The 27,355-nt window shown below is 39.5% G+C and overlaps 4 protein-coding genes and 1 pseudogene across 4 annotated transcripts; all 5 read right to left on the reverse strand.

Moving 5' to 3' along the window:
• Positions 1-3,930: 3,930 nt before the first annotated feature.
• Positions 3,931-4,767, reverse strand: LOC137708916 (putative E3 ubiquitin-protein ligase XBAT31). Its single transcript, XM_068448078.1, has 4 exons — positions 4,546-4,767; positions 4,397-4,459; positions 4,210-4,281; positions 3,931-4,107 (listed from the first exon to the last, which is right to left on the reverse strand). The coding sequence occupies exons 1-4, from the start codon at positions 4,765-4,767 to the stop codon at positions 3,931-3,933; spliced, it is 534 nt and encodes a 177-aa protein (XP_068304179.1).
• A 1,343-nt stretch (positions 4,768-6,110) lies between these two features.
• Positions 6,111-8,906, reverse strand: LOC137708917 (flocculation protein FLO11-like). The gene has a single exon (XM_068448079.1). The coding sequence runs from the start codon at positions 8,904-8,906 to the stop codon at positions 6,111-6,113; it is 2,796 nt and encodes a 931-aa protein (XP_068304180.1).
• Positions 8,907-14,860: 5,954 nt separating this feature from the next.
• Positions 14,861-15,424, reverse strand: LOC137708918 (fasciclin-like arabinogalactan protein 14). Its single transcript, XM_068448080.1, has one exon. The coding sequence runs from the start codon at positions 15,422-15,424 to the stop codon at positions 14,861-14,863; it is 564 nt and encodes a 187-aa protein (XP_068304181.1).
• A 5,648-nt stretch (positions 15,425-21,072) lies between these two features.
• On the reverse strand, positions 21,073-21,756 carry LOC137708919 (fasciclin-like arabinogalactan protein 14). Its single transcript, XM_068448081.1, has one exon. The coding sequence runs from the start codon at positions 21,754-21,756 to the stop codon at positions 21,073-21,075; it is 684 nt and encodes a 227-aa protein (XP_068304182.1).
• A 2,776-nt stretch (positions 21,757-24,532) lies between these two features.
• LOC137708921 (cell division cycle protein 48 homolog pseudogene) lies at positions 24,533-27,029 on the reverse strand (annotated as a pseudogene).
• Positions 27,030-27,355: the final 326 nt, after the last annotated feature.

The raw sequence follows: 27,355 nt of genomic DNA on the forward strand, positions 1-27,355 counted from the left end.
TACAAACATTGCAATTCAGATAATTTACACATACCAATTTTTCAAACAAGCTTCTAAAAATTTGACTTTGGTAGTGACTTTGAATAAGCTTCTAATAATTTACCCATAGAGAGAAGTGGTTACCACCTCCATAAATTACATATTCAAATTTTCAAAACCTACTAAATTGATAAGGTAGCAGCATGTTATGATGTCCACTACGGGGAATAGGTCTCCTCGCAATCAATCCTAGAGAATTTAAAGAAGTCTTGCGCAATGAGGTTGCAATGCTTCATTCTTCTCACTATGCTTCCTTATGAAAACCGATTTGTAACTAGCTTCACATTTGGTGTTAAAATTGCAGGCCAAAAAACTTTGCATTTCGTTTTGCTAAAGAATCAAGTTTGAATAAGATTGCATGTTTCTAATTAGACCAATCAGTTCTACGGCGACGTTCATTAACAGAACGAGGCCCGATTTATTTTTTTAATTTTAAATTTTAAATTTTCATTTAATTGAAAAGAAAACTCTTTTAGTAACTACTTTAATTTTGGTTTTTATTTTTCAAAATTGAAAGCCAAATTTTGGAAACCCTAAAAACTGATTGTACAGTTACAAAACGAGTATTTAGCCAAATGAAATGGTTATTAAACAGTTGCGACGTTTTTTAAGTTTTCAAATTTAGGCTTACCATTTTCAGTTTTCTATTTTATTTTATTTTTCAAAATTGAAAACAAATTGTTATAAACAGCTGCAACTTTTTATAGTTTTTTCAAGTATGGCTTTCAGTTTTCATTTTATTTTGTTGAAAAGTGAAAACAAAATGGTTATCAAATAGCTTCAAAGTTTTACATTTTAAATTTAAGTACCAGACATATGACAGCCCGTCCCGGACTTTTCGTACCGAATGGGTGAAATGATGGTTTTGCCTTTAGTATGTTTGTTTCGTTTTGTGGTTATTTTTGGGCTTTGGCTGGTGGAGTTTAGACCCCACACACACCACACTCATTTCCTCTCTCTCTGCCCTGTCCCGAGCCCCTCTCTCTCTCCCTTTCCTATCCTTTTCGTACGAACACCACCCAAAACCTTGAAATCTTCACAGATCGAGGAAACAAGTTACACAGTTGTGCTCGTGAGGTCCTTAGGAGTTCAACCATACCCATTTCAGGTAAGGATACCTTTGTTTTCACGTCGAACTCGGATCCCCCGATTTGGTCACTGTTCATGCACACGTTAATTCTTGTGTTTTTGGAAATTTTAAGCTTGTAGGAAGCTTGGTGAGGTCCTTAGGAGGCTCGGGGTGGTTCGTTTGAAGGTTTTGGATGTCGGGATCGTGAGTTACAGGTTTGGCTAGAGTTGGTGGTGTTTTCCCGGCGAGATTCCATGGGTTTTAGTGCTTGAAAGTGGTATGGATTTGTTCCTCTTGTTGTAAGCTTCATTTTGGTACCAATTTTGTGAAATTTGGTTGAAAAACGAAGAAGATACAAAGTTTTGAATTTTTCCCGATTTTCCGGCGCCGGAGGTTGGTCGGAGAAGATGACGAAATATTCCTAACGGCGTTAACGGAATCCGTCAGAGTTAACGAAATATTCCTGACAGCATTAACTGACGCCGTCAGTGTGCTAGACACGTGCCTGTGCGTGGGCAGCGCATGTGGCCGTGCCTTGGCCTGCCCGTGGGAGCGCATGCGTCGTCGAAAAATTATTTTAAAAATATGGGGATGTTCGTGAGGATAAGTAGATCACATTGGTGTATTCATACACCCCATTTGAGCATTGTATGAGAAGTTATTTCGTAATGTTGGTTTAACGTATTTATAGTTGTTTCGCATATAGGTGAGACCTATCCCGATGACGAGCGCGGTCACTCGAGGCAAGGGGGTTACGACCCTTCTACATACCAGTGAGTGGGCTTTTGGTTTTCTGTATATACCTATATACTTATGTTTTTCCCAGAAAGTGAAATGAAACGTTTATACATTTATACGCCATGCATTATGTTTGCCCATTTAATTATGCATTATTAGTTGCATATATATATGTGTGTGTTGGTGCTGCGGACACACATGTAAGTTATGGTTTATATTTATGTTTAGTAGTAATTTGAGATGCATAAAGAGCTTATAACCTGCACCCCCGGTGTTAGTGTTCTCGCCCAGAGTTGGGCGCAGTCCTTCACGTGATGTTCACTTCCCGCACCACACGCTCATCTTGGATCCAAGTTAGGTGGACAGTCTTGTCGTACATACCACTTTAGGTGGTTCCGACTCGTAGGCGACCCGCGATTATTCGCCCAGTCTTCACGTGATTGTAGCACTCGAGCGTACTTATTATACACCCAGTCCTGTCGTACAGACCACTTTAGATGGTTCCGACTCGTGTGCAGGTATAGTTAATGAGTTGGAGATTTGAGCTCTAGATTCAGTCGTACAGGTCACGTTAGGTGACTACGGCTGACAGATTATATGGCATGGATTGGCATTACCTGAGTACTTGCATTTATTTCGAGGCATTTGGCATGGCATATTTCTGAGCATGACTTAGGGCTGGTTTGGTATTGATGTGCTTTGAAAAAAAGCTGTTGTGAGAATAAGCGGCTGTGCTGTGAGAATAAGCGGCTGTGAAATAAAGCAGCAAAGTGTTTGGTAAACTTTTTTGTAAAAGTGCTTTTGGAAAAAAAAAAGCAGTATCATAGTGTTTGGTAAACTTTTTTGTAAAACAGCTGTGACTGTGTGAAATGACCAAAAAGGGTATATTACTAGATGTGCTATTAATTTAATTTTCTTAACAAATAAAAGTGAATTACTAAATATATTTTATTTTTAGAAGAAAAATATTTATAAACTTTATCTTAAATATTAATTAGTATGACAAACTACTTTAATAGAAATATTTTAGAGTGAATAGCTAGGATTCATTAGTACAATATTGTTAATGTACTTGAAAGTAGTCTAATTAGATGCATTCATCAAACTTGTTGCTATTCTATTTCTTAATGCCTCTATCTCATGTGATCCTTCAACTTGATAATTTTGATATTCATCATCATCATCATCACTACTATCGCTTTCTTCGCAAAAGTCCCTGGGGTCATCAAAATGACGATCACGTTCAGAATACCTTCGTATGTAGTTATGAAGAGCCATTGTAACAATGACAATCTTCACTTGTTTATTGAACGGGTAATTAGGCATATCCCTTAAAATTGCCCATCTTTTCTTCCATACCCCAAAAGTTCGTTCAATGATGCTCCTAAGAGAAGAATTCCAATGTAGAAAAATGTGGAGTAAAAGAGGCTTTTCTGAGGTTTACTTTATTATATTAATACAAATATTGAGATTTTCCAAGATACAATTCAAAAATAGGTAAGCAACTAGCTGGCAGCGATAAGGAATTCAGGAATAGAATAAAGATGTAAATTCCTAATTGGGAATCTATTTGTTCTTTGGAATGTAATGGTCCGTAAAGGTTCATGACAAGCAAACAATCCACTTAATTGACTAATAGATCTACGTAGTGTTTCTAATATGGAAAGACACATAATTTAGTACAGATGCAGATATTTACACCACCCAATAAAATGAAATTTACCCAGAAGAGTCTAAGTGAAGCCGATCCGCTCCCCAAGCAAGCAACTCTCGGACACAATCTAAAGATCCACCACGAGCAGCTAAATGAAGTGGTGTGCTTCCAGGGTAGCTGCATGCATATGGTACTTCTATCAATCCAATTGGCAAGCTATTACAGTGCAGCTATAACATGAGTAAGACAATATATAAATAATTACCCATATCCACCAGTTGAAGCACAAACAAGAGCTCCATTGTTTAAAAGAACATGAACGCACTCTGGCCGTCTTTGGCGGGCTGCTAAATGCAATGGGGTTGCACCACCTGCATCTCTTATGTTCACAAATCTCGCGAATCCATTGCCAATGCCATTTTATGTAAGATTAAACTTCAATCATCATAGAGAGAGACAGAGAGACAGGGTGAAGAAAGACCAACCAAGAATTTGCAACAGGGGTGGAATGTGCAGCGGAAAGAATGGCTTGAAGGCAGTCTGAATGGCCATAGTATGCAGTGTAATGCAGACAAGTTCTTCCATTCAGGGAATCAAACATCAAAATCTAACAATTACAACAAAAAAAAAAACCAAATATCAGGATCTAATCAGTATAACTTAAGTACAAAAACTGTATACAAAAAAGAAAAAAGTAATCTGAACATACATTTGCTCCTGCTTGGATAAGCTTTTGGACACAGGTGATATTCCCATTCATCGCAGCCAACATTAACGGAGTCTACACCACATAAGAAAATGGGAAGAACAAATTCAAAACAAAGCAATCCAATACAAAGCATGCAGAAAGAAGTAATCTTTGTTCACAAAAACCATCAATAACAAAATCCCATTACCTGTTTGTATCGATTCACCACATCCGGATTGATAACAGGCCGATCCAACAGCATAGACAGAACCTAAACTTAATCCCATCAAGAACATTAATGAACAGAAATTAAAATTAAAATCCATTGAAAACCCATCAATGAAATCCAAAACCCACCTCGATCCGGCCATTTGCGGCGGCGACATGCAGAGCAGACAGCCGGCGGCGGCCTTTGCTCAGCTCCAAAACACTTGGTTCAGCTTCCACCATGGCTCCGACAAGCCCCAAATCCCCATTCTCCACAGCTCCAAAGACTCCATTCTCACGAGGCTCTCCGCAGCTCAGGCCCTGACCTATCTCCCCAACTCTCTTATCGTTATCGCAGCTTCTTGTAAACATGTACACTGTTCACCCGTGTGTGGGTGAAAATAAGCTGCTTTTGGAAGCTGCAAATTGCAGCTTCTTGTCATCTCCTAGTTTTGGGCTTTTTTTCACCCTCAACTTTGAAATAAAGATGCTTTCCAAAGTTTACCAAACACCAAAAATTTTCAGGGCTTTTTTTTCATAGTAGCTTTTTTATTAATCACCTCAATCCCAAACAGGCCCTTATATATATGTATATATTTTATTTTCTGGGAGGTATACAGATTTTACGGCGAGGGGTTAGAACTTTGTTGATGAAATGGTTTTTGAAAAGCTTTGTTTTTGCCCACTCACGCTTTCTGTTTTGCGCCCCTCCATGTTCTAGTTCGGCTAGCGCTTTTGTGGCTCCCCAAAGGATTTTCCCGGCTTATCTAACAAATTATCACCAGTGCAGGACCACCTTTGGGTGTGTTTATTTAGTGTTGTTTCTCCCGGACTGCATTAGGTCTTCCATGCTCTGAACTTTGTCTCTCACACTTACGCTTGCACATGTATGTTATTACTTTGTGTATAGCTGATTTTTATTTATTCGTACTTTTATTATTATTTATTAGCTTCTGCACTATGCACATGGTTACGTCACTTCCACGTGACGGCCAACATGCCTTAATCTCAGTCGGGGTGTGTCAAGACATATTTGTACTTTTAATTTTCTTTCCCAAAATATCATTATCAAATAAAACTATAATTTTGTAAAGAACAAATTTATAATTAAAAATCATTGTGTAAAACAATAACAAATAGACCGTAAATGTTAAAAACTTATGACTACAGACGGCAAAAGCTCCTGACCACAGTAAGTTAATCAACCTGGACTCCTCTTGTGGCCTTTGTTACAAATAGAAGGGTGGGAACTAATAGGTTGCTCAATGACAGAGCATAGCAGCAACTTCTGGTGACCTGACCCACAATGACAATGGGTTGTCCAAAACCAAAAGTTGGTTTAGTTTCAAAATTGATTTCAATTTCCTCAAACGACAATGGGTTAATCCATTGAAAATCAAGAAAAGTAGAAAATCAAGCTCTGAATTCAGAACCATTGAAAAGTTTGCAAAGAAAAATGGAATGCAATGAACAAATTTTATTGCTAAAGCGCTTTGTTTCTTGCAAAACAATGCCAAAATTGATACAATCAACTACAAAAATGACTAACTCCAACACTAGAAACTAATTTACACAATACAACTGAAAGATGCACACATTTTTCGCAGCTTATGTGTATCGTTTGTCTACCAAGAACAAATTTCAATCACCTGCTTGCTTTACCATGCGATTCTTCTTCCTTATTCTAAGATCATGAACCACACTTTTCTTGCAACTCAAGTCAGTCTAATGCAAGTTAGAGAATAAACAGTTACCAAAATTGTAGTTATAAATGAAGCACGGTCAACGGAAAACCTTGCAGGACTCCCAGATGGGGTAGGAGCAGCAGATGTTGTACCCTGTAAAGCACTTTCTGAGCTGGGTGCAATATCCAAACTCGGTGGTACGTCTGATGCTGGTGCATTTGTTGATGGAGCTTCACCTTGATTTGCTGCCTTGGGTGTTGTTGCATTTGAAGATGGTGGCGTTTCCCCTTGCTTTGGTCCTCCGGGTGCTGTTGCATTTGATGCTGGTGGAGTTTCCCCTTGCTTTGGTTCCACGGGTGCTGTTGCATTTGATGCTGGTAGAGTTTCCCCTTGCTTTGGTTCCACGGGTGTTGTTGCATTTGATGCTCGTGGAGCTTCCCCTTGCTTTGGTGTGTCGGGTGATGTTGCATTTGATGGTGGTGGAGCTTCGCCTTGCTTTGGTGCCTCAGGTACAGGGCTGCCAGATGGAGCCTGGACTGGTGCAGCAGATCGTGCCTTACCTGGGGTTGAAGAAGGCGAAGGGGTTGGTGCTATAAAGCTTGAGGGGAGTATTATATTGCTAATCTGCACCACTGATATGTAGGAACGTTCATCATTAGCAACATCTCGAACAACCACTGCTTGGTCAGAACCAGCAGTTGAAACAATTGTGATTGTGTCCCCATTTGTAACATTCACCAAGCCTTGTAGGCCACTTGGTCGGTCAATAACTTGGAGCAGTGTTTTTATTCGAATGGTCTGTGAAGCAGGTAAATTGTAGAAACTTTGGACGGTGTAGTAGTCCATGATAACATGTAGGCTTAATACCTTTTTCTTGATCTCCATGGGTTTGTCGACTAAAGAGGCCATGGCATCATTGTTGACCACGAAGACTGTCATGGTTTTGCGTTCATTGACTTGGTTAGCAACTTGGGTTTGAGTCAAGTAGGTGCTAAAGAGGCTAAAATCTGGGTTGTTGCTTAGAATTTTGGTGATGTCAAAAGGACCTGATGGTGGTGAAGGAGGAGGGGAAGGAGATGGTGCTGAGGTTGATGGAGAAGGAGATAAATGAGATGAAGATGGTGCTGGCGGAGAAAGAGATGGAGATGGTACTGACGGAGAAGGTGAACTATGTGAGTCTACAGGAACAATTAGATTGCTTAATTGCACGACTGATAGTTTCAAGTTCTCCATAAATATATCTTTAACAACCTTTGCTTTCTCAGAACCAGCAGCAGAAACAATCGAGACCGTGTCCCCATTTGTGGCATTCAACAAACCTTCAAAGCCAATCGATTGGAACGTATCTTGGAGCAATGTTGTCAATTGAGTGGTTTGGGAGTTAGGGAAGCTTTTAAACTTATCAAAGGTATAGTAGTCCATAACAACGTGGAGGCTTAATAACCTTTTCTTAACCTCGTTTGATTTTCCAACTAAATAGGACATGGCAGCGTTGTTGACCACAAAGACTGTGATGGATGTACGCACATTGATCTGGTCACAAACTTGGGTGTCGGTCAGGTAGCTATTGAATTGGCTGAAATCTGGATAGTCATTTAGAATTTTGGTAATATTGAGAGTTGATGAAGTAGGTGATGAAGGAGGAGAGGAAGGAGAAGGTGAAGGTACTGACGGAGAAGGTGAAGATACTGATGGAGAAGGTGATGAAGATGGTGAAATAAAGCCTGAGGGCATTATTACCTTGCTAATTTGCACCACCGATATATAATAATTTTCATCAGAAGCAATATCTCGAACTATTGCTGCCTGGTCAGAACCAGCAGCTGAAACAATCGAGATTGTGTCTCCATTTGTGACATTCACGAAACCCTGTTGGCCACTTGGTTTATCAGAAGCTTCAAGCAGTGTGATTATTCGAGTGGACTGCGAAACAGGCAAGTTGTGGAACTTCGAGATGGTATAGTAGTCCAGTACAACCTGGGTGCTTAGCACCTTTCTGATCATGTCCATTGGTTGTCCTACTAAAGAGTACATGGCTTCATTATTGGGCACGAGGATCGTAAGGGTTCTGCGTTCATTGATTTGGTCACAAACTTGTGTTCGGGTTAGATAGTCGTTGAATATACTGAATTCTGGGTACTTGTTTAGAATTTGGGTGATGTTAAACATGGATGATGAAGGGGATGGAGAAGTAGTTGATGGAGAAGGTGATGAAGAAGGTGTTGATGGAGAAGGTGACGGGGTTGAAGAAGGTGATGATGGAGAAGGTGTTGGAGTTGGTGAAGGTGCTGATGGAGACGGTGAACTACTTAAGCTTGAAGGCAAAATTAGCTTGCTAACTTGCACCACTGATATCCTATAAATGTCATCAGGAGAAATGTCCCGAACTACCTCCACTTTTTCAGAACCGGCAGCGGAAACAATTGAGACAGAGTCCCCATTTGTGATGTTCAAGTAGCGTTGTTGGTCAGGAGATTCGAACAGTGTGGTCACTTGGGTGGTCTGCGATGTAGGCAAGCTCTTGAACTTGTTGAGGGTATAGGATTCCAGAAACACGTGGATGCGTATCACCTTGTTGATCATGTCCATTGATTTTCCTGCTAAAGAGGACATGGCAGCATTGTTGACAGCTAGGATGGTCATAATTCTATGTTCATTGATCTGGTTGCATACTTCGGTTTTGGTGAGGTAGTCGTTGAAGATGCTGAAATCAGGGTACTTGCTGAGAACGTCTGTGATGTTATATGCAGACGATGACGAAAAGAAAACGAAAAGGAAAGATAGCAGGAGGTAAGCAACGGGTGCATTGAACTTTTGTAAATACATTTTGAGATTTGATTACAGATAGAGGAGCGAAGTTCAGACAAAGAAAGAAAGAGGTGCCTACGAGTGGGTTGAAAGATGGATCTATTTATATGTGTTTAAGGAAGAGTGAGTCTTTGCCCCGCCAAATGTGCAGGAACATGTTATTGTTTGGTTGAAAAAGAAGGACGAGATGGATGGTCATGGTAAAGGAAGAGTCGGTCTGTCCCAGTTGACAATGTTTTCGCACTTGAAACTTGTCTAAAAATAAACCAACAATTTAGTACATTTTTATAACTACACATGTGCATATGCCCAATAACTTTTTCACTATATAATATATTTTTTATCTCATGTCAAATTTTTTCAAGATATTTATTTCACCTTCGCAACAGTAGTGTTAGGGCGTGAAGTGTTGTTCTCCATCTGTAAATTAGGAAACCATTTAAGAACATATAAAGAGTTGAGCCACTCTTTATTGTCAATTGTTTTTTAATAATTTTTTCGTGTTACAAAGGTTAATTAGTTCATGTATGAAGCTTAACGGGTTAGAAAATAAAGAAATTTTGTGTGAGCTTACAACAAATTAGGTTAATCTCTTATTGAAATTGATTTTAGGGTGGAACATTAACTATTCCGAATGACCAACACTGTAGATGCCAGATGAAAATCTGCAGGAAAATCAAATTAATTACGTTTAAAAGTTTAAGGACTCTGCAGTTTTAAGCGGTAATAGTAAATAATTAAGATAAATGTAAATAATTATGAGATCCAAACTGATTCTTTGAGGTGGGTTTTCTAAGTATTTTTTTTTTGGGTGGCCATAGTAAATAATATGATAAATGTAAGGAAATTGGATAGAGTTGGCAGATTCACACTAAAAAAAAAAAAAAATTAAAAAAAAATAATAATAATAATTGTTGTCAAAAGAATATGTTTGCATGGCAATTGCAGAGACCACAAACAGTCCGGGTCTTATGTGCATTTAACTTTGGGTAAACTTTACCGCCTCTTACGTTTACCTTTCACCATCGTTTTTCCGTCCTCTTCCTCCACTTCTTCCTCCCTCTAAACGTGAAAACTGATTACTGGCTTCTACGTTTGTACAAGGAAGCTGACTTTTACCCACCGTTAACTTTTTTTTTTTCGTTTCTCAGACACTTTTATTTATTTTTTACCATCAAATCAAATAAATAAAACGCATATAACGGCCATGATTAAGCTTAAGAGTATAAGAAGAAAATAAGAGTATGCTTATCATATCTTTTTGTTTAAATACAAACAAATTAGGTCATAGGTTCGATTATCGCCAAAGGCGAATTTGAACCATATTATTGCTATCTCATTATGAGATTTACCCACACCCCACCTTTTTAGTGTAGATAATACCGTTTGTTCAAAAAAAAAAATACAGACAAATTGCTTTACTTTGATGTGAAGTTGCAAAAATGACACAAAATCTAAGGCTAATCGTAATAGCTCTGACACATTTTTCAATTTTCATGCAATTTCACGTGGTCGAATATTCTAGATAATCATTTTTGTATTTACATTCAAATGTGGATTATTATTATTATTATTATTATTATTATTATTTGCATTCAACTTAGGGAAAGACTATTTACATTCTTAAATAAACATTCATTTGTATTTACATTGCAGACTGTTTGAATTTTCATCTAAAATTACATTGAGCCATTAATTTTTTTTAGGAACCAGCCAGTAATACTAGGCTAGTATTACTAACAAATAATTTTCCTTTATTTACGTATCAATTTGTTTTCTGATAAACCGCAATACTAGAAGGCATACAAAGGATCAAAACAGAAATATTAAGCAATAAAAACAGTAACATTTTGAGACAACTTGCTAGTTTCAGAGTGAAATCCCTGCGCTGATCCGAGTATGTTAATTCTTTTGACCTGTGACATGTACAGCCCTTCAACTTTCCTCTATATTTTGTACATTCCCTCAAGATTTGAACTTGTGTAAATTCCATGCATGAGCAAGAAGTAAGAATGCAACAGGAATCACCACAAGTTTTCGAGACTTTTCCCCTCCGAAAGGGACATCAAGCCTGTGGACATCTTTGTGAAATGGGAAAACATGATGCCTGCAGAAAATCCGCTGGAAAATCGCACTGTTTGGCAGAATGATGGGGACGACATGACCAAGCTGCCTTAAGCGAGAACCTCCCGGGTAGATGGGAAGAAGATAGATGGGATTCTTTAGAAGTACTTACAAGGCCAAGTAGTTGTATCTGCAAATTCGTACACACGAATACATTAATGAAACATGTATGATGATGATCGATGTGCTTATTTTTACAGAAAACTAAACGTATACACTTCAGCGCATGCAAGTAATGAAATTTCATGTAGTGATTGAAAAAAAAAAAAAAACAAAAACAAAAACAAAAAAACAAACAAACAAATAACAAGTGAATAAATTTACCTCGCAACCACGAGCCTTGTTTTCCACTCTGTCCACAATTTCTCCCATGCCACCCATTTCTACAACGATATAATGTTATTAATTGATGAAAATTGAACCGGCTCAAGTATACCATTAGCTTTCCATTTTCCCTGCCCCTCTTCCCCCACTTCTTGCTCCTCACTCTAAAACCCAAAAACGAAGTCCCAAGTACTGAATCAGTGAGCATCATCAAAGAAAGAAACCACTAAATAGTATGAGATATATTCGTGGATTTGAAAAAGAGGTATCTATAGAAAACTTGGTCGATAAAACCGATGGTGGGTCGAAGCTTGTTTAAATACGTACAGACAAATTGTTCATTAGTTTCACGTGAAGTTACAAAAACTAGACATGTAGTTCCAAAAATCTAAAACTAATTGAAACAACTTTTTTTTTTTTTTTTTTTTTTTTAACAGATGATAGCAGTAGTAGATTAAATTGTTAAATGTTAGGGAGAAGGAGGATGGGTGAGGATCGAACCAGCATCAGGCCCAAGTGCATAGATATTATTGTTTTCCTCCACTGCGTAAAGCATCATCTAATAATTGAAACAACTTTTGACATATTTTCACTGTGAAAATGTGAAAGTAAAAGAGTCTCATATCGATGAAAGGAGAAACTTTGTAAAGACTTACAAGAGGTTGGGTGAATCCCCATGTAGCTAATGGAACCCCAACTTCTTCATGGTATGAGAGCAGGTTGTACCATGTGTGCTACACGTGCTCCATCTCACGTATTTGACTTGAAAATTTGTCATACATAAGAAGACGTGTGATCACCAGAAAATTAAAAAAACTTGTTGAAATAAAGAGAACCTCGATATAGATGATACCAAGACAAAAAAAAATCAAGTCAAAGATCCCAAATCATACGGGGACATGTTTATATGAGAGGATCATGAGTGAGATATACGAATATTACCTGATTGTTTAGGTGTGATTTAACGACCCTTCTTGGTGATGCAATACTTGTCTGTTTAGGTGTTACATTCACAATTTTCAAGGACAGACCCACTTACTTTTTCATTCCGTTTGCGTTAGCAAACTCATAGATGTCAGAATTAGACAAAATACTCAATACGTTTCATATCGATTCCTGGTACAAGTAAACATGCTCTAAGTGATTCAAAAGCTTTTAAAATTTGTACATTGTTAAGTCTTTACTCCAAAGTGACCCTAGTCTCGATTGAGCAATCACTTTGCATAGTCATGGGTCTTGATTTAGCACAATTTAACATTTGTAACTGTAGAGCGTAGTTAGTGATATTAGAATTTGCCTGTGCAAAATTGGGAGAGATTTGGAGGTGCAAATATTTCACTGTCCATCTCTTTTTTGTTTGTTTGTGAAAAACAATAGGATAATTGAAATTACAGGGCGCATTTTACTTTCGTGGCGTAGTAAATCCATTTTCCTAGGCATTTGCTAATCCTTTGGAGCCACATTTGACTTGCATGCAAATCTATTTTGCCTAATTATTTCGAGATGCTTTAATCTACACTAAATTAATCAAAACTACAAGAAGGAAGATTGCTCTAGGCTTTAGCAAACGTGGCTGTAAGCCGGTTTGCACTATCCACCTCTCCTCTCTCCTGACGTGTGACCACAATAGAGACCTAAAGACTTGAGAGAGGTCAAAGATGAACTAATCTTTGTATTCATTGTCTAAAAATTTTAACTAGTTAGTCCCTAATTTCATACTAGTCTTAAGTCTGAGGTATAGGTGTCAAAGCTTTGGGTGCACGACAATTCATTAATAAAAGAGCAGATTTCGTAGATATCCCATGGTAAGATTCATATGCATTCATTTAGGGACCACAATTGAGTAATTAAGTTTTATAGGATTATGATACTTAGCTAATCTATTTCTTTAATAGGAATAATTAATTAGTTATTTAAGGGAAAGATAATTATGTGTTTAATAAAATTATGTAGTCCTATTTCTTAGGGTTGTGAGTCCCTTTAAATAACTGGGTTTACATCGCTAAAAAATGGCTTGCAGAACCCTTGAGTTTCATATTGCATTTGAGAGCAAAAGTGAGTTTCATCGTAAATCTTTATGAGGCTTTAGAAATTTAATTATCACATTCATTCATAAACAATCATTTGTTAGAAGAAGTTGTGTGCAAACTTTTTGCTCGTGAGGAGGGCCTGTTGTGTGCGTCGTGTTTGTGGAGACATAAATTAACCACATCTGATAAAAGGATACGTGGACATTATTCTCAATATGGCAGTTTCACTCTTGACGTCGTGAGTAAACCACAGAACTACTCCAAGAGAATAAGACGTAGTGTGCCCTAAGGTAATTGGTCTTTCATGCCATTAATGGTCCATGGGCTCTCCAAGCCGTCCAGGGCGCGGATCATCGAATCTTCGGCCCATCTATAATACGTCTTGTATTCAGCCATACCTGGTCCAATGGTGGTAAGGCACCGATTCTAAAGAGTCTCCCATTGGGTGGTTCGCTCAACTATGCACTTACCAACATGGACCTTCAAGACTGCTAGCTAGCAAGACTGTGGAGACTACCTACATTATCGAGAATTGCCTAGTATGCTGTGTAGCCTCCCCTCCCAGTTGTCTAGGGTTTTTCTTTATAAATAGCCAGGTAAAACAGATGAAACAGTAATCACCACTTACTACTCATAACTCTCTCAAGTTCTCTTTTTCTCTCGACTATTTTTCTAACTTAGGCATCAGATGCCCTTTAGCTGGCACCCTCCCCTTTTTCGTGGTGTTCATTAATTAGACTAATGGTGTTTGTTCTCTTACTGGTGAAATTTCGTCAATCCAACCGTGTACAAAAGTTACATCCACAATGTTCATCTTAAAGAAAGCAAAGGAAGGACAGCGTGCTACAAGAACATAAGTACAAGAGAGAAGTTCAAGGGTGGTAATTGTTTATCTTGGTAAGTCTTCAAAAGTATTTATTCCTCAGTGAATTCTTTAACCGGTTGTATTCATCGATTTTCCTCATTGTGTGTGGGTTTTACCATTTGTTCCTTTTATCTGCATATTTGTTTTAGTTCTTCACTGTTACGTAGTAGGATTGAAATCATATTTCAATCCTACCTCGTCTGAAATTTAATTGAGATTTTTATCACTTGGGTTTGGGTTCCTCAATCCATCTACCTTTTCACTTATTTTAATTGAGAAAGGTTTCACTGCGTCTCCAAGGTCTACATTTCGTGAAAATCAGTAATCATGTAGATGTTGGTTTTGCAAGATTAAAATTTGGGAAATTTCTTCATAGGTCTTCACACAACCATTTGTAATTAGCAAGTTAGGCTATTTTAATCATCATGACTTTACTCTCTCTCTCTCTCTCTCTCTCTCTCTCTCTCTCTCTCTCTCTCTTCTTCTTCTTCTTCTTCTTCTTCTTCTTAATTTTACAATTAGAAAAATACCTCTGCTAGAAATATTTGAAAACAAACTCAAAATTGTTGATCGAGGGCTTCATTAATTTTTGAGACTTGATGACATTATTTGAGGAAATTAAGAAAAACTCAAATGAGCATCACGGAAGTCAGAGACAAAGCGGACAGAAAGATTATAGTTAACAGAGAATTAGTGGAAGCACGTGCAGATGAATGCGGGGCTGGAGCAGCTGCAGTTGGACTCTGCGCTGGAGCGTCGCCTAGCTTTGGTGCGGCTGCAATACTGCTAGACGGAGCCTTTACAGGCGTGGCAGATCGTGACTTGCCTGGGTTGGAAGAAGATGCAGTTAATTCTGAAGGCAGTAGTAGGTTACTGATCTGCACCACGGATATGTAATTAGTTTTGTAGTTAGAAACGTCTCGAACTACCGTTGCTTGGTCAGAACCGGCAGCTGCAACAACCGAGATTGAGTTCCCGTTTGTGACGTTCACGAAGCCTAGTTGGCCACTTGGGTTGTCGGTAACTTGGAACAGCGTGTTTATTCGAATGGACTGCGCACTAGGCAAGTTGTGGAAACTCTGGACGGTGTAGTAGTCCATGAGAACGTGAAGGCTCAGCACCTTTTTCTTAATCTCCATTGGTTTGTCGACTAAAGAGGCCATGGCACCGTTGTTCACTGCAAAGATTGTCATGGTTTTGCGTTCATTGATCTGGTTAGCGACTTGGGTTTGAGTCAGGTAGGTGCTGAAGAGGTTGAAATCTGAGTTGTCATTTAGAACATTGGTGATGTCATTGTTGTGCTTGGATAGCACCAAATCTAATTTTGGAACCAACTCAAACTAACCCACAGGAAATATATCAAATAAAATGCAAGAACAAAATATAAAAGACACAAAGATTTTAACGAGGTTCCTCCACAGTCAGTGTAACTGGAGTACGTCCTCGGAGCAGTAGGAGCTCACCCAATAATCCACTATCAACCAAATGGGAGTTTACAAAGTGTTGGCAATCTCACAGCCCAAATAACCCAATACACCCAATAGCTCTCACACACCAAAGAAACAAATAGAGAAGAAAATATAGTGATTAATTTCTTCTCTATACATATAGCTCAAAGCTATTACAACAACAACTACTTTGGTGGATGATTACTAACCAAATGAAGCAGCAGCTTCTTCTTCCTTTTGGGCTCTCTGCAACTCTCCTTGCTCTCTGCAGAAAAAGAGCTCCCTCTTTCTTTTTCTTCTCTATTGTTTCCTTCCAAAACCGAAAATAAATAGCTCCCCTCTTTGAACCAACACCCACGGGTGTTTTAGGAGAACAAAACCTTTTTCAAAAGCAACCAAACTTTTCCCATTTTTCCTCCCCAAAACAAGGAAGGTGTTTGCCACCTTTGAATTTTTTTATTCTAAAGTTTTCTTGGATTTGTCCACTTGGCCACTTGGCCAATTATTCAACAATCTCCACCTTGGCCAAGTTCCGAAAACGCCATGATAAGCCAACCAACACAATCAACACAAAAAACACTCCCAATCACTAGCAAGAGAACAACTCATGCCGAGCCAAATGCTCCAAAACTCCTACTGCTCAACGCCTTCTTTATATAGGCAAAATGTGAGCCAAGTTCAAGCAATGAACAAACTTGGCTACACCAACAACCTTAGTCAACATATCAGCGGGGTTGTCTTTAGTTGGAATCTTCTGGAGAATGATTTCTCCTTCACCAACAACTTCACGAACAAAGTGATAACGCACATCTATGTGCTTGGTCCTCGCATGATGAACCTGATACTTAGCCAAATAAATGGCACTCTGACTATCACAATGCACCTCCACCTGTTTCTGATCAACCCCCAAATCTCTAATCAGTCCATGTATCCAAATGGCCTCCTTTATAGCTTCAGCAACTGCCATATATTCAGCCTCTGTAGTAGACAAGGCAACAGACGACTGCAAAATGGACCTCCAACAAACTGGCCCTTTAGCCATAGTAAACACATAGCCTGTAGTAGACTTCCTTCCATCCAGATCACCTGCATAATCTGAATCAACATAACCAACAGCAAAATGACCAATACCAGAGTCATCCCTCTCAAAGCATAAACCAACATCTCGAGTACCATGGAGATACCTCAATATCCACTTAGCTGCATTCCAATGCTCTTTACCAGGATTATGCATATATCGACTCACCATGCCAACTGCATGAGCAATATCCGGTCTAGAGCATACCATTGCATACATCAAACTACCAACCAAATTTGCATATGGTATATTTTTCATTTGTAGCTTCTCTTGATCAGTTTTAGGACATTGTAGAGAACTCAATTTAAAATGAGGAGCCAAAGGGGTACTAACCGGTTTAGTTGAATCATGAACTCCAAACTTCCGAATCAACTTCTCAAGGTATTGTCTTTGATTCAAACAAACCAAACCTTTCTCTCTGTCTCTAGTGATCTCCATGCCAAGAATCTTCTTTGCTTCACCAAGATCCTTCATCTCGAACTCATTCTTCATTTGCTTCTTCAATTTCTCAATCTCTTCGACATTCTTTGAGGCAATCAACATATCATCAACATATATCAATAAATAAATGAAAGACCCATCTTGCAACTTCTTGAAGTACACACAATGATCATATTGACTTCTAGAATAATTTTGGCCTCTCATAAATTTATCAAACCTCAAATACCATTGTCTTGGAGATTGCTTCAAGCCATAAAGTGATTTCTTCAACTTGCAAAACAAATTCTCTTTCCCTTTCACTTTATACCCATCCGGTTGACACATATAGATCTCTTCATTCAAATCACCATGTAGGAAAGCCGTTTTCACATCGAGTTGCACAAGCTCAAGATCATATTGTGCAACAAGAGCTAACATAATACGAATTGAGGAGTGCTTCACAACTGGAGAAAATATTTCGTTGTAGTCAATGCCCTCCTTTTGTGCATACCCTTTAGCAACTAATCTTGCTTTGAATCTCACATTGCTTTTCTCATCAGCATCTTCCTTCTTGGCATACACCCATTTGCAACCAATAGCTTTCTTACCCTTAGGCAATTTAGCTAACTCCCAAGTCTTGTTTTTCATGAGAGAATTCATCTCGTCACCCATGGCATTGCACCACTTCTCCTTTTCCTCACTCTCAATGGCTTCCTCAAAATTGGATGGAATCTCATCAGTGATAATAGGAAGAGCAAAAGCAACATAGTCACTATACCGAGCTGGCTTGGTAATATTTCTCTTTCCTCTGTTCTTAGCAATAGACTCTTGAGGTGAAGCTTGCTCTTCAACTTGAATAGAATCGTCAAGTTCAACTTCTTCAACATCCTCATGGTCTCCCACTTCTTCACTTGTAGTGGCTTCGACATCAGCGGAAATAGGATTTGAAGTACTAGAGGCAACTTTCTCAAGCTCCACCTGTTGGACATCTTTCACATTCTTTTCAGAGTCTCTGAACATATTTTCTTCATCAAATGTCACATCTCTGCTGATTACAAGTTTCTTCATCTCCGGGCACCATAACCTGTAACCTTTGACACCACTACTAAAACCAAGAAAGATAGCCTTTTTGGCTCTAGGATCAAGTTTATTTTCAGTTACATGAAAATAAGCAGGTGAACCAAAAATACGAATATAGTCATAATCAGAAGAGGGTTTTTCAAACCATACCTCCATTGGTGTCTTACCCTGAACAGCAGCTGAGGGTAACCGGTTGATGATGTGACATGCATAATTAACTGCCTCTGCCCAAAACGACTTGCTCAAACCCGACTGAGACAACATGCATCTAACCTTCTCAAGCAAGGTTCGATTCAATCTTTCTGCAACTCCATTTTGTTGTGGAGTTCCCCGGACACTAAAATGTCTCACAATCCCTTCCTCTTTGCAAACTTTAAAGAAAGGGTCGGATGTGTATTCACCACCATTATCCGATCTCAAAATCTTAATCTTTCTCCCAGTCTGGTTCTCAACCATTTTCTTCCAACCCAAGAAAATGCTCAACACCTCACTCTTGTGCTTCATAGTGTAGACCCAAGACCTTCTTGAATAATCATCAACAAAGGTCACGAACCAATGTCTACCACTCAAAGAGGGAGTCTTTGTAGGACCCCAAACATCTGAATGCACATAATCAAGAATGCCCTTCGTCTGATGTACGGCAGTACCAAACTTCACTCTAGTTTGCTTCCCCAAGACACAATGCTCGCAGAAATCAAGCTTACAAGTCGTGGCACCTTTTAGAAGACCTTGTTTCACAAGCCCTTGTAGAGCTTTCTCACCGGCATGGCCTAATCTCATATGCCACAGTCTAGTAGTATCAGAATCGGATGTGCCCATATTTTCTGAGACTACAGATGCTTCACCTGTCACAGTGCTTCCTTGCAATAAATACAAATGGCCACATCGAGGAGCTTTCATCACAACAAGTGCACCATAAGTCACCTTCAATGTCTGCCCATCTGAGTGAAACCTGAAGCCCTTGGCTTCCAAAGTTCCCAAAGAAATAAGATTTTTCTTCAAATTCGGTACATACCGAACACCTGTCAACTCTTTAACCATGCCATCATGCAACTTCAAACGAACTGTACCAATCCCTTTTGTTGTGCAAGGATTGTCATCTCCCATGAACACAACACCACCATCAAACTCTTTCAAGCTTGAAAACCAATCCTTGTGAGGAGTCATATGATGAGTACAACCCGTATCCAACACCCACTTAGTAGCACAATCAAATGATGAGGAAGTGGTTAAAGCAAAATCAGAAAAATCTGTTTCAACCTCAGCAACATTAGCTTCAGAACTTTCTTTGCCTTTGGTCTTCAATCTAGGACAATCTTTCTTCCAATGGCCCTTATTACGACAAAAGGCACATTCATCCCTTTCCAAAGGTTTTCTACCTTTAGAGTTTCCTCTAGGTCGAGACTGTGATTTTTTCCTGCTAGAAGAGGATCTCCTCTCCGATGATCTACCTCTAACAAATAAAGCTTCAGAGGTACTATCATGATTTTTATCTCTATGCCTCATTTCATAATTCATCAAGGCATTTGACACATCTTCAAATTTCACAGTTTCTTTACCATGCATAATAGTGGTAACAAAATGCTCATAACAGTCCGGCAAAGAATTCAACAATATTAAGGCCTTATCTTCATCCTTAATATCCTCATCTAAATTTAACAAGTCGGCAATCAACTTATTAAAAGCATCAAGGTGTCTAATCATTTTTGTACCTTCTTTGTATTGGAAGCGGTAGAGCTTTTTCTTCAAGTGTAGCCGGTTCTCTGCACTCTTCGTCATATACTTGTCTTCCAATTTTTGCCACAACACACTTGCCAAAGTCTCCCGCATCACAAAATACTTCTGAGTTTTTGCAAGGCACAACCGAATTGAAGAGCAAGCCCACAAATTTAATTTCTCCCATTCCATTTTCGACATAGCTTCAGGCTTCTCTCCCAAGGCGGCAAGAAGATCTTGTTGAGCCAACACATCTTTAACCTCACATTGCCACATCCCGAAGTTGTTTGTGCCATCAAACTTTTCCACTTCGAACTTTGCATTTTGCACCGTAGTTCTTGCAAACCCGGAGCTGCTTCCAAAAGGATTCTCATCTTGCCCGTCTGACATCTTTGGCAACTAGACAGTACCCAAGAGCAACCAGTGCTCTGATACCAATTGTTGTGCTTGGATAGCACCAAATCTAATTTTGGAACCAACTCAAACTAACCCACAGGAAATATATCAAATAAAATGCAAGAACAAAATATAAAAGACACAAAGATTTTAACGAGGTTCCTCCACAGTCAGTGTAACTGGAGTACGTCCTCGGAGCAGTAGGAGCTCACCCAATAATCCACTATCAACCAAATGGGAGTTTACAAAGTGTTGGCAATCTCACAGCCCAAATAACCCAATACACCCAATAGCTCTCACACACCAAAGAAACAAATAGAGAAGAAAATATAGTGATTAATTTCTTCTCTATACATATAGCTCAAAGCTATTACAACAACAACTACTTTGGTGGATGATTACTAACCAAATGAAGCAGCAGCTTCTTCTTCCTTTTGGGCTCTCTGCAACTCTCCTTGCTCTCTGCAGAAAAAGAGCTCCCTCTTTCTTTTTCTTCTCTATTGTTTCCTTCCAAAACCGAAAATAAATAGCTCCCCTCTTTGAACCAACACCCACGGGTGTTTTAGGAGAACAAAACCTTTTTCAAAAGCAACCAAACTTTTCCCATTTTTCCTCCCCAAAACAAGGAAGGTGTTTGCCACCTTTGAATTTTTTTATTCTAAAGTTTTCTTGGATTTGTCCACTTGGCCACTTGGCCAATTATTCAACAGTCATAAGGACCGGATGACGATGAAGGAGGAGGGGATGGGGATGGGGATGGTGCAGATGAAGGGGAAGGGGATGGAGAAGCTGACGACAAAGGTGATGGTGATGGCGAAGGAGAAGGTGAAGGTGATGATGGCGATGGCGAGGGAGAAATGCTTAAGCTTGAGGGCATAATAACATTGCTGACTTGCACCACGGATGTCATATAAATTTCATCTGGAGAAATATCTCGAACTACCTCTACTTCAGCAGAACCAGCAGCGGAAACAATTGAGACGGAGTCCCCATTTGTGATGTTCAAGTAGCGTTGTTGGTCAGGAGATTCAAGCAGCGTGGTCACTTGGGTGGTTAGTGAAGTAGGCAAGCTCTTGAACTTATTCAATGTTAAGTAGTCCAGAAAGACGTGGATGCGTATCACCTTGTTGATCACGTCCACTGATTTTCCATCTAGAGAGGACATGGCTGCATTATTGACAGCGAGGACGGTCAGAATTCTGTGTTCATTGATCTGGTTACAGATTCGGGTTTTGGTGAGGTAGTCGTTGAAGGTGCTGAAGTCGGGGTACTTGCTTAGAACGTCAGTTATGTTGTAAGCCGACAATGCAGAGAAGAAAAGGAAAAAGAAAGAGAGCAAGAGATACGTGATGGGTGTGCTAAACTTGAACCTTCCGAGCAAATACATTTTGATCAATTGATCGATGTCGATCGAGACTTACAGAATTAACAAAGAGAATTAACAAACAATGATGAAATCGATTGAGGTGCCTTTGAGTGGATTCAAGGGCTACTTATTTATATGTGTTTGAGGAAGAGTAAGTCTTCGTGCCGCCAAATTTGCAGGAAAATGTTTTTGTTTGGTTGAAAATGGACGAACAGATGGATGGTCTTGGTCGCGTTGATTTGATTTTAACCTTAATTTGTAGGAAATTAAGTCATTCCCAGTTGACAATGTATTCGCCGGCATGCACTCAACTTCTAAAAATAGATATGTACGTCAGTTAAATAGTTAACTCAAACCACGCTGAATACATCTACTATATTAACACGAGCATAACAGTAAATGAACATTCAAAGAGTAATTAGGGTTTTGTGGCATAAGTTGTAAATATGTTGTAATAATTGGTTATATATTTGTGTGACATCCCATATCGCCCAGGAGAGTGATCCTTATATGTATATTCCCATCCCTAACTAGCATGAGGCCTTGTGGGAGCTCACTGGCTTCGGGTTCCGTAGGAACTCCGAAGTTAAGCGAGAAAGGGGCTAGAGCAATCCCATGATGGGTGACCCACTGGGAAATTGCTCGTGAGTTCCCAAAAACAAAACTGTGATTCCCAAAGCGGACAATATCGTGCTACGGTGGTGGAGCGGGCCCAGGAAGTGATCCGCCTCGGGTCGGGATGTGACAATTTGGTATCAGAGCCTAACCCTGGCCACGAGTGTGCCGACGAGGACGTTGGGCCCCTAAGGGGGGTGGATTGTGACATCCCACATCGCCTAGGGGAGTGATCCTTATATGTATATTCTTATCCCTACCTAGCACGAGGCCTTTTGAGAGCTCATTGGCTTCGGGTTCCATAAGAACTCCGAAGTTAAGCGAGAAGGGGGCTAGAGCAATCCCATGATGGGTGACCCACTGGGAAGTTGCTCGTGAGTTCCCAAAAACAAAACCGTGAGGGAATGGTAAACCCAAAGTGGACAATATCGTGCTACGATGGTGGAGCGGGCCCGGGAAGTGATCTGCCCCGGGCTGGGATGTGACATTTGTCTACATGGTATTCTATTTGAATTTCAGGTTTTATTTGAATATTTAATATATATATATATATATATATATATATTTAGGTTTTTGTTTGGAAAATAGGAGTTTCAAGCGTCTTTCTCTAAAGAACCCAAAAAACTTCAATGGAAAGTATTAACTAATTAGGTATATGATATGCTGCTATAGAGAGGCGAACCAGAAATCTGAACCAAGGGGAAACTTCATACAAAGAAAATAAAAAAATAAAAAAATTTATTTAAAGAACAAAAATTTTCATTGATACATATGAAAATTCACAATTCAATCATAATACTAAGAAATATAATAAAAAGCCAATACAAAGGTAGTATACTACAAGTTAAAACAATTTTTAACGTGGAAAACTGATCAATTTTGCCGCTCATTTATTATTTCACTAAAATTTTCTATTTCTTGGTTTTTTTTTTCTAATAAAAAAATTATTTGAATTATTCGGTCACGTGAAAAGACATAAATATTAAAAAAATATGTCATGAGTTGTTTCGATTAATTTATGTGACTTCATGTAAAACCGATGAATAATTTGACTCTATAGTTGACCAATCAACGGCCCAACATCGGTTTTATCGGCAAAGTTTTCTATAAATACCTCCTTGTGGAATGCACGAAGGTGCTCATACATTGTTCATAGTTTCTTCCTATGATGATGATTACCAATTTAGAACTAGAGAATCGGTACTTCTATTTAGGAGAGAGGAGGAAGAAGTGGAGGAAAAGTAGCAGGGAAAAGGGAAAAGCGAGAGGTAAACTGTGACAGTCCAATTTACATCAGTTAAGAACCTTATTTTACTGTAAAAATGGGTGGCATGGGAGAAATCGGAGGACAAGGGGAATAGAAAGAGGATCATCGAGCTAGCTTCTCCACCATGGCTCATGGCTGCAGGGTATATTTCTTCACCTGTTATTTCCTATAAATATTTTAAAATTTTAGTTAGCCTCGTATGAAAGTAAGCACATCATCAACATTGAATTTATTCATTTGTGCAAATCTGCAGACACAACCCTGCAGATATATACTTGTATTTCTCCCCAATCCTCTGCGGAGGTTCTCACACAAGCCATCATTTGCAAGGTTAACGACTGGCTTAACATCACTTTGGGAAGGCAAAATCTCAAATCTGGTGGTGAAACTGTTGCAAGAATGTAACCAGCAAGTTGTCTCAAAATGTTATTGCTTCTATGGTTTAGACATTTGCAAGCTTCCACCGAAGAAAGGCAAGGTAGTAGAAGAAAAGGCAGCTATGAAAGGACCTTGAAGACTATGATTTCATAAAAATGTCTTTAAGCAATGCTCGAATGTAAAAAGGAAAAAAAAAAAAAAAAAAACTTTGTACACCATGCGTAGCGCTCTAGGATGTAAAAAAAAGCTAATGCAAATAATCCTTTGAAGTGTATAATACTGGATATTTGTATCCTTTCTACGTTGCGGGTGTCCTGTCCTATTAGTGTTCATGATAGGCGATTAAAGGAAAATCACTTTGATGTGTATTAAAAACCACAGAGATTTATCGAAGCAAGTAATATTTGTAGCAAATTTACGAAATGAAAAGAAAGAAAATCACATTTTATGCTGTAAACCACTTCCAAATTTATCTCTGAGATATATGATCGTTATTTTGGGTACAACACTTGGTAAACACAGGACACTTCCACGGTTCTAACTTCCAACACATATGGATATAATACGAAACGCAGAGCTAGAATTCAAACTCGAAAAAGACATGTAATTCATGAAACTATACTGATTGTAAAGGTCATCTTCATGAGCCCCTGAAGCAGCTGTTGCAAGAGTCGTATGCAGCGCCTCCCCAAGAAGCACTGCCTGTGAACCTGAACTCCGTTCCAAACGCTATTGACTGCTGCAATGACTGCGCAAATGCCTGGTACTTGCGGATATCAGCATTACTAACACTCCTACGAGCATGCTTCATCGATTCCTCAAAATGAGCTGCCTTAATCTCTGCTACTTCATCATCAGCATCCACCTCCATTGCCTCAGGATTCTCATTTCTCATCCTCTCCCTCTCAATATCCTTCACAATATTCTCTCTTATTGCATATTTGCAAGCACGCTGGCAAATTTTTGTTATATCCGCACCACTAAATCCTTTGGTGTACTCGGCAAGGGCTCTGATGTCCACATCTTTAGAAACTGGGGACTTCCTCAAGCAAGACTTGAATATTTGATAGCGAGATTCCTCATTAGGGAGAGGGATGTAAATCAACTGATCCAGGCGGCCTGGACGCAAAAGTGCAGGGTCTATAATGTCAGGTCTGTTGGTGGCCCCAATGATGAAAACAGTTTTCTTTGCCGATATCCCATCCATTTCTGTAAGGAGTTGATTCAAAACCCTATCGGCAGCACCCCCAGCATCACCTACACTACTCCCTCTCTGAGTTGCAATGGAATCAAGTTCGTCACAGAACAGGATACAAGTAGCAGATCCGCGGGCCTTGTCAAAGATTTCATGTACATTGGCCTCACTCTCTCCAAACCACATCTTAAGCAATTCAGGTCCCTTGATACTGAAAAAGTTTACTTGACACTCGTTGGCAATAGCTTTGGCGAGAAGCGATTTGCCACATCCCGGAGGGCCATAGAAAAGAACTCCTTTTGAGGGGGGACAATCCAAATTTCTCAGAATGCTTCACAGGATATTGAACCGTCTCTTGAAGTTCTTTCTTAACAGTCTCGAGACCTCCAATATCTTCCCAACTAACATTCGGCACTTCAACAACTGTTTCGCGAAGAGCAGCAGGGTTGCTAGTGCTAAGAGCAGTCTGCAGGTGCTGGTTTGTAACTGCAATTGAATTAAGAATCTCGGCATTTATTTCCTCATCTTCTAAGTCAATCACATCCATCTTTTCTCTGATGCATTGAAGCGCACCCTCAGTACACAAGGCAGCTAGATCAGCACCAACATAGCCATGCGTGTCCTTAGCTGTCTTATCCAAATCAACATCTTCAGCGAGCTTCATGTTCTTGGTATGAATGTGCAGAACCTCAAGACGTCCAACTTCATCGGGCACACCAATATCAATTTCCTTATCAAATCTTCCAAACCTTCTAAGAGCCAGATCAATGCTGACGATTTGTAGCCCCCATAACAATTACATGTGCACGGGATTTGAGTCCATCCATGAGTGTCAAGAGCTGGGAAACAATCCTCCTCTCAACTTCTCCATGTGCCTTCTCTCTGTTGGGAGCAATTGAGTCAATCTCATCAATAAAGATAATGGATGGTGCATTCTTCTCTGCTTCCTCAAAAGCTTTCCTGAGGTTGCTTTCACTCTCCCCCGCCATCTTCAACATGATTTCTGGTCCATTGACGCAGAAAAAAAAAAATGCCCCAGTTTCATTAGCCACAGCTCGGGCAATTAGAGTCTTGCCGGTGCCAGGAGATCCATATAGCAGAATGCCCTTTGGCAGCTTCACACCAATTGATTTAAACAGTTGAGGATGCCTCAGTGCCAGCTCCACCAATTCGCGAATCTGAGCCATCTGTTTCCTCACTCCACCGACGTCATCATAGCCAACCTCATTTAACATTCCTTCCCCATCCTCCCTTCTCAGAGGTTCCCCTTCACAGAAGATTTCAGTGTCGGGAGAAACCACACAGTACTCAGGAGGGTCGGTTTCAACAACCTTGAACTCTACAGTCCTCATTCCTCCTCTCAAAAGGAAGAGATCACCCTTCCTCACCGGGCGCAAGGCCTCGAAGAAATAAGGTTTCAAATATGCATCAAACAGATTTCCAGTGACCCCTTCAATACTGTCGTCCACAGGAAGAATGTGGACGCGCCTTCCATACTTTATATCAGCGCATTGATGAACCAAAACAACGTCCCCAAGCATAACCCTCAGGTTGCTCCTGACAACCTTGTTGATCCTTATCTTTGGTTCGTTGCATGTGTCATCAGCAACAACAACGCAGATTGTCCCTCCTTTTCTTTCCCTTGATCAAGACTGTGTCGCCGGAAAAGAGCTGGAGCTTTTCCATAGTGTCCCGGTGCAGCGCTACGACTGAGTTGTTGTCGTGGACAGCGTCATCCACAAGAAGGCGGTTGGCAGCCTTCTTGCGCTCAAGTAACGCCGTACTGAAGTCCCTCGTCATTCCCTTACTGTCAGAACATTCTGGTTTATCCGCGAGCATCGTGACAGCGGAGACTAAGGAACACACAACGTAGAGAGAGCAGTTGAGATTGGATTGCAGATTGGAGAATAGTAGAGAGAGCAAAGCACGTAGGGGTTGTGATATTTATAAGCCGAGGTTAACAACTGCTTGTAGTATTAGGAAAAGGTTTCCTGTGGAGTCTCTCTGGTTTGTCTTTTGTTAATTAGGAAAGGTTCCTAAACAGGAAAGGTAATTACCGTAATTTGTTTTAAAAAAATGTCTCCTAATCTAATTTTTTTCTTTTTTATTAAATAAACTCCTTTTCTTACTAGGAAAGAATGTTGTTTTAAATTTTTAATTTTAAA

The sequence above is a fragment of the Pyrus communis genome, chromosome 11, assembly GCF_963583255.1.
Source record: "Pyrus communis chromosome 11, drPyrComm1.1, whole genome shotgun sequence".
Classification (NCBI taxonomy): Eukaryota; Viridiplantae; Streptophyta; class Magnoliopsida; order Rosales; family Rosaceae; genus Pyrus; species Pyrus communis.

What these genes read in the sequence shown, in the direction of transcription:
- LOC137708916 (XM_068448078.1), bottom strand. Translation starts at nt 4,767, where the DNA reads ATGTTTACAAGAAGCTGCGATAACGATAAGAGAGTTGGGGAGATAGGT. An exon ending in TGGTGAATCGATACAAACAG is followed by an intron (nt 4,282 to 4,396) that starts GTAATGGGATTT and finishes TATGTGGTGTAG; the next exon opens with ACTCCGTTAATGTTGGCTGC. An exon ending in TTATCCAAGCAGGAGCAAAT is followed by an intron (nt 4,108 to 4,209) that starts GTATGTTCAGAT and finishes TGTAATTGTTAG; the next exon opens with ATTTTGATGTTTGATTCCCT.
- LOC137708917 (XM_068448079.1), bottom strand. Translation starts at nt 8,906, where the DNA reads ATGTATTTACAAAAGTTCAATGCACCCGTTGCTTACCTCCTGCTATCT.
- LOC137708918 (XM_068448080.1), bottom strand. Translation starts at nt 15,424, where the DNA reads ATGACAATCTTTGCAGTGAACAACGGTGCCATGGCCTCTTTAGTCGAC.
- LOC137708919 (XM_068448081.1), bottom strand. Translation starts at nt 21,756, where the DNA reads ATGTATTTGCTCGGAAGGTTCAAGTTTAGCACACCCATCACGTATCTC.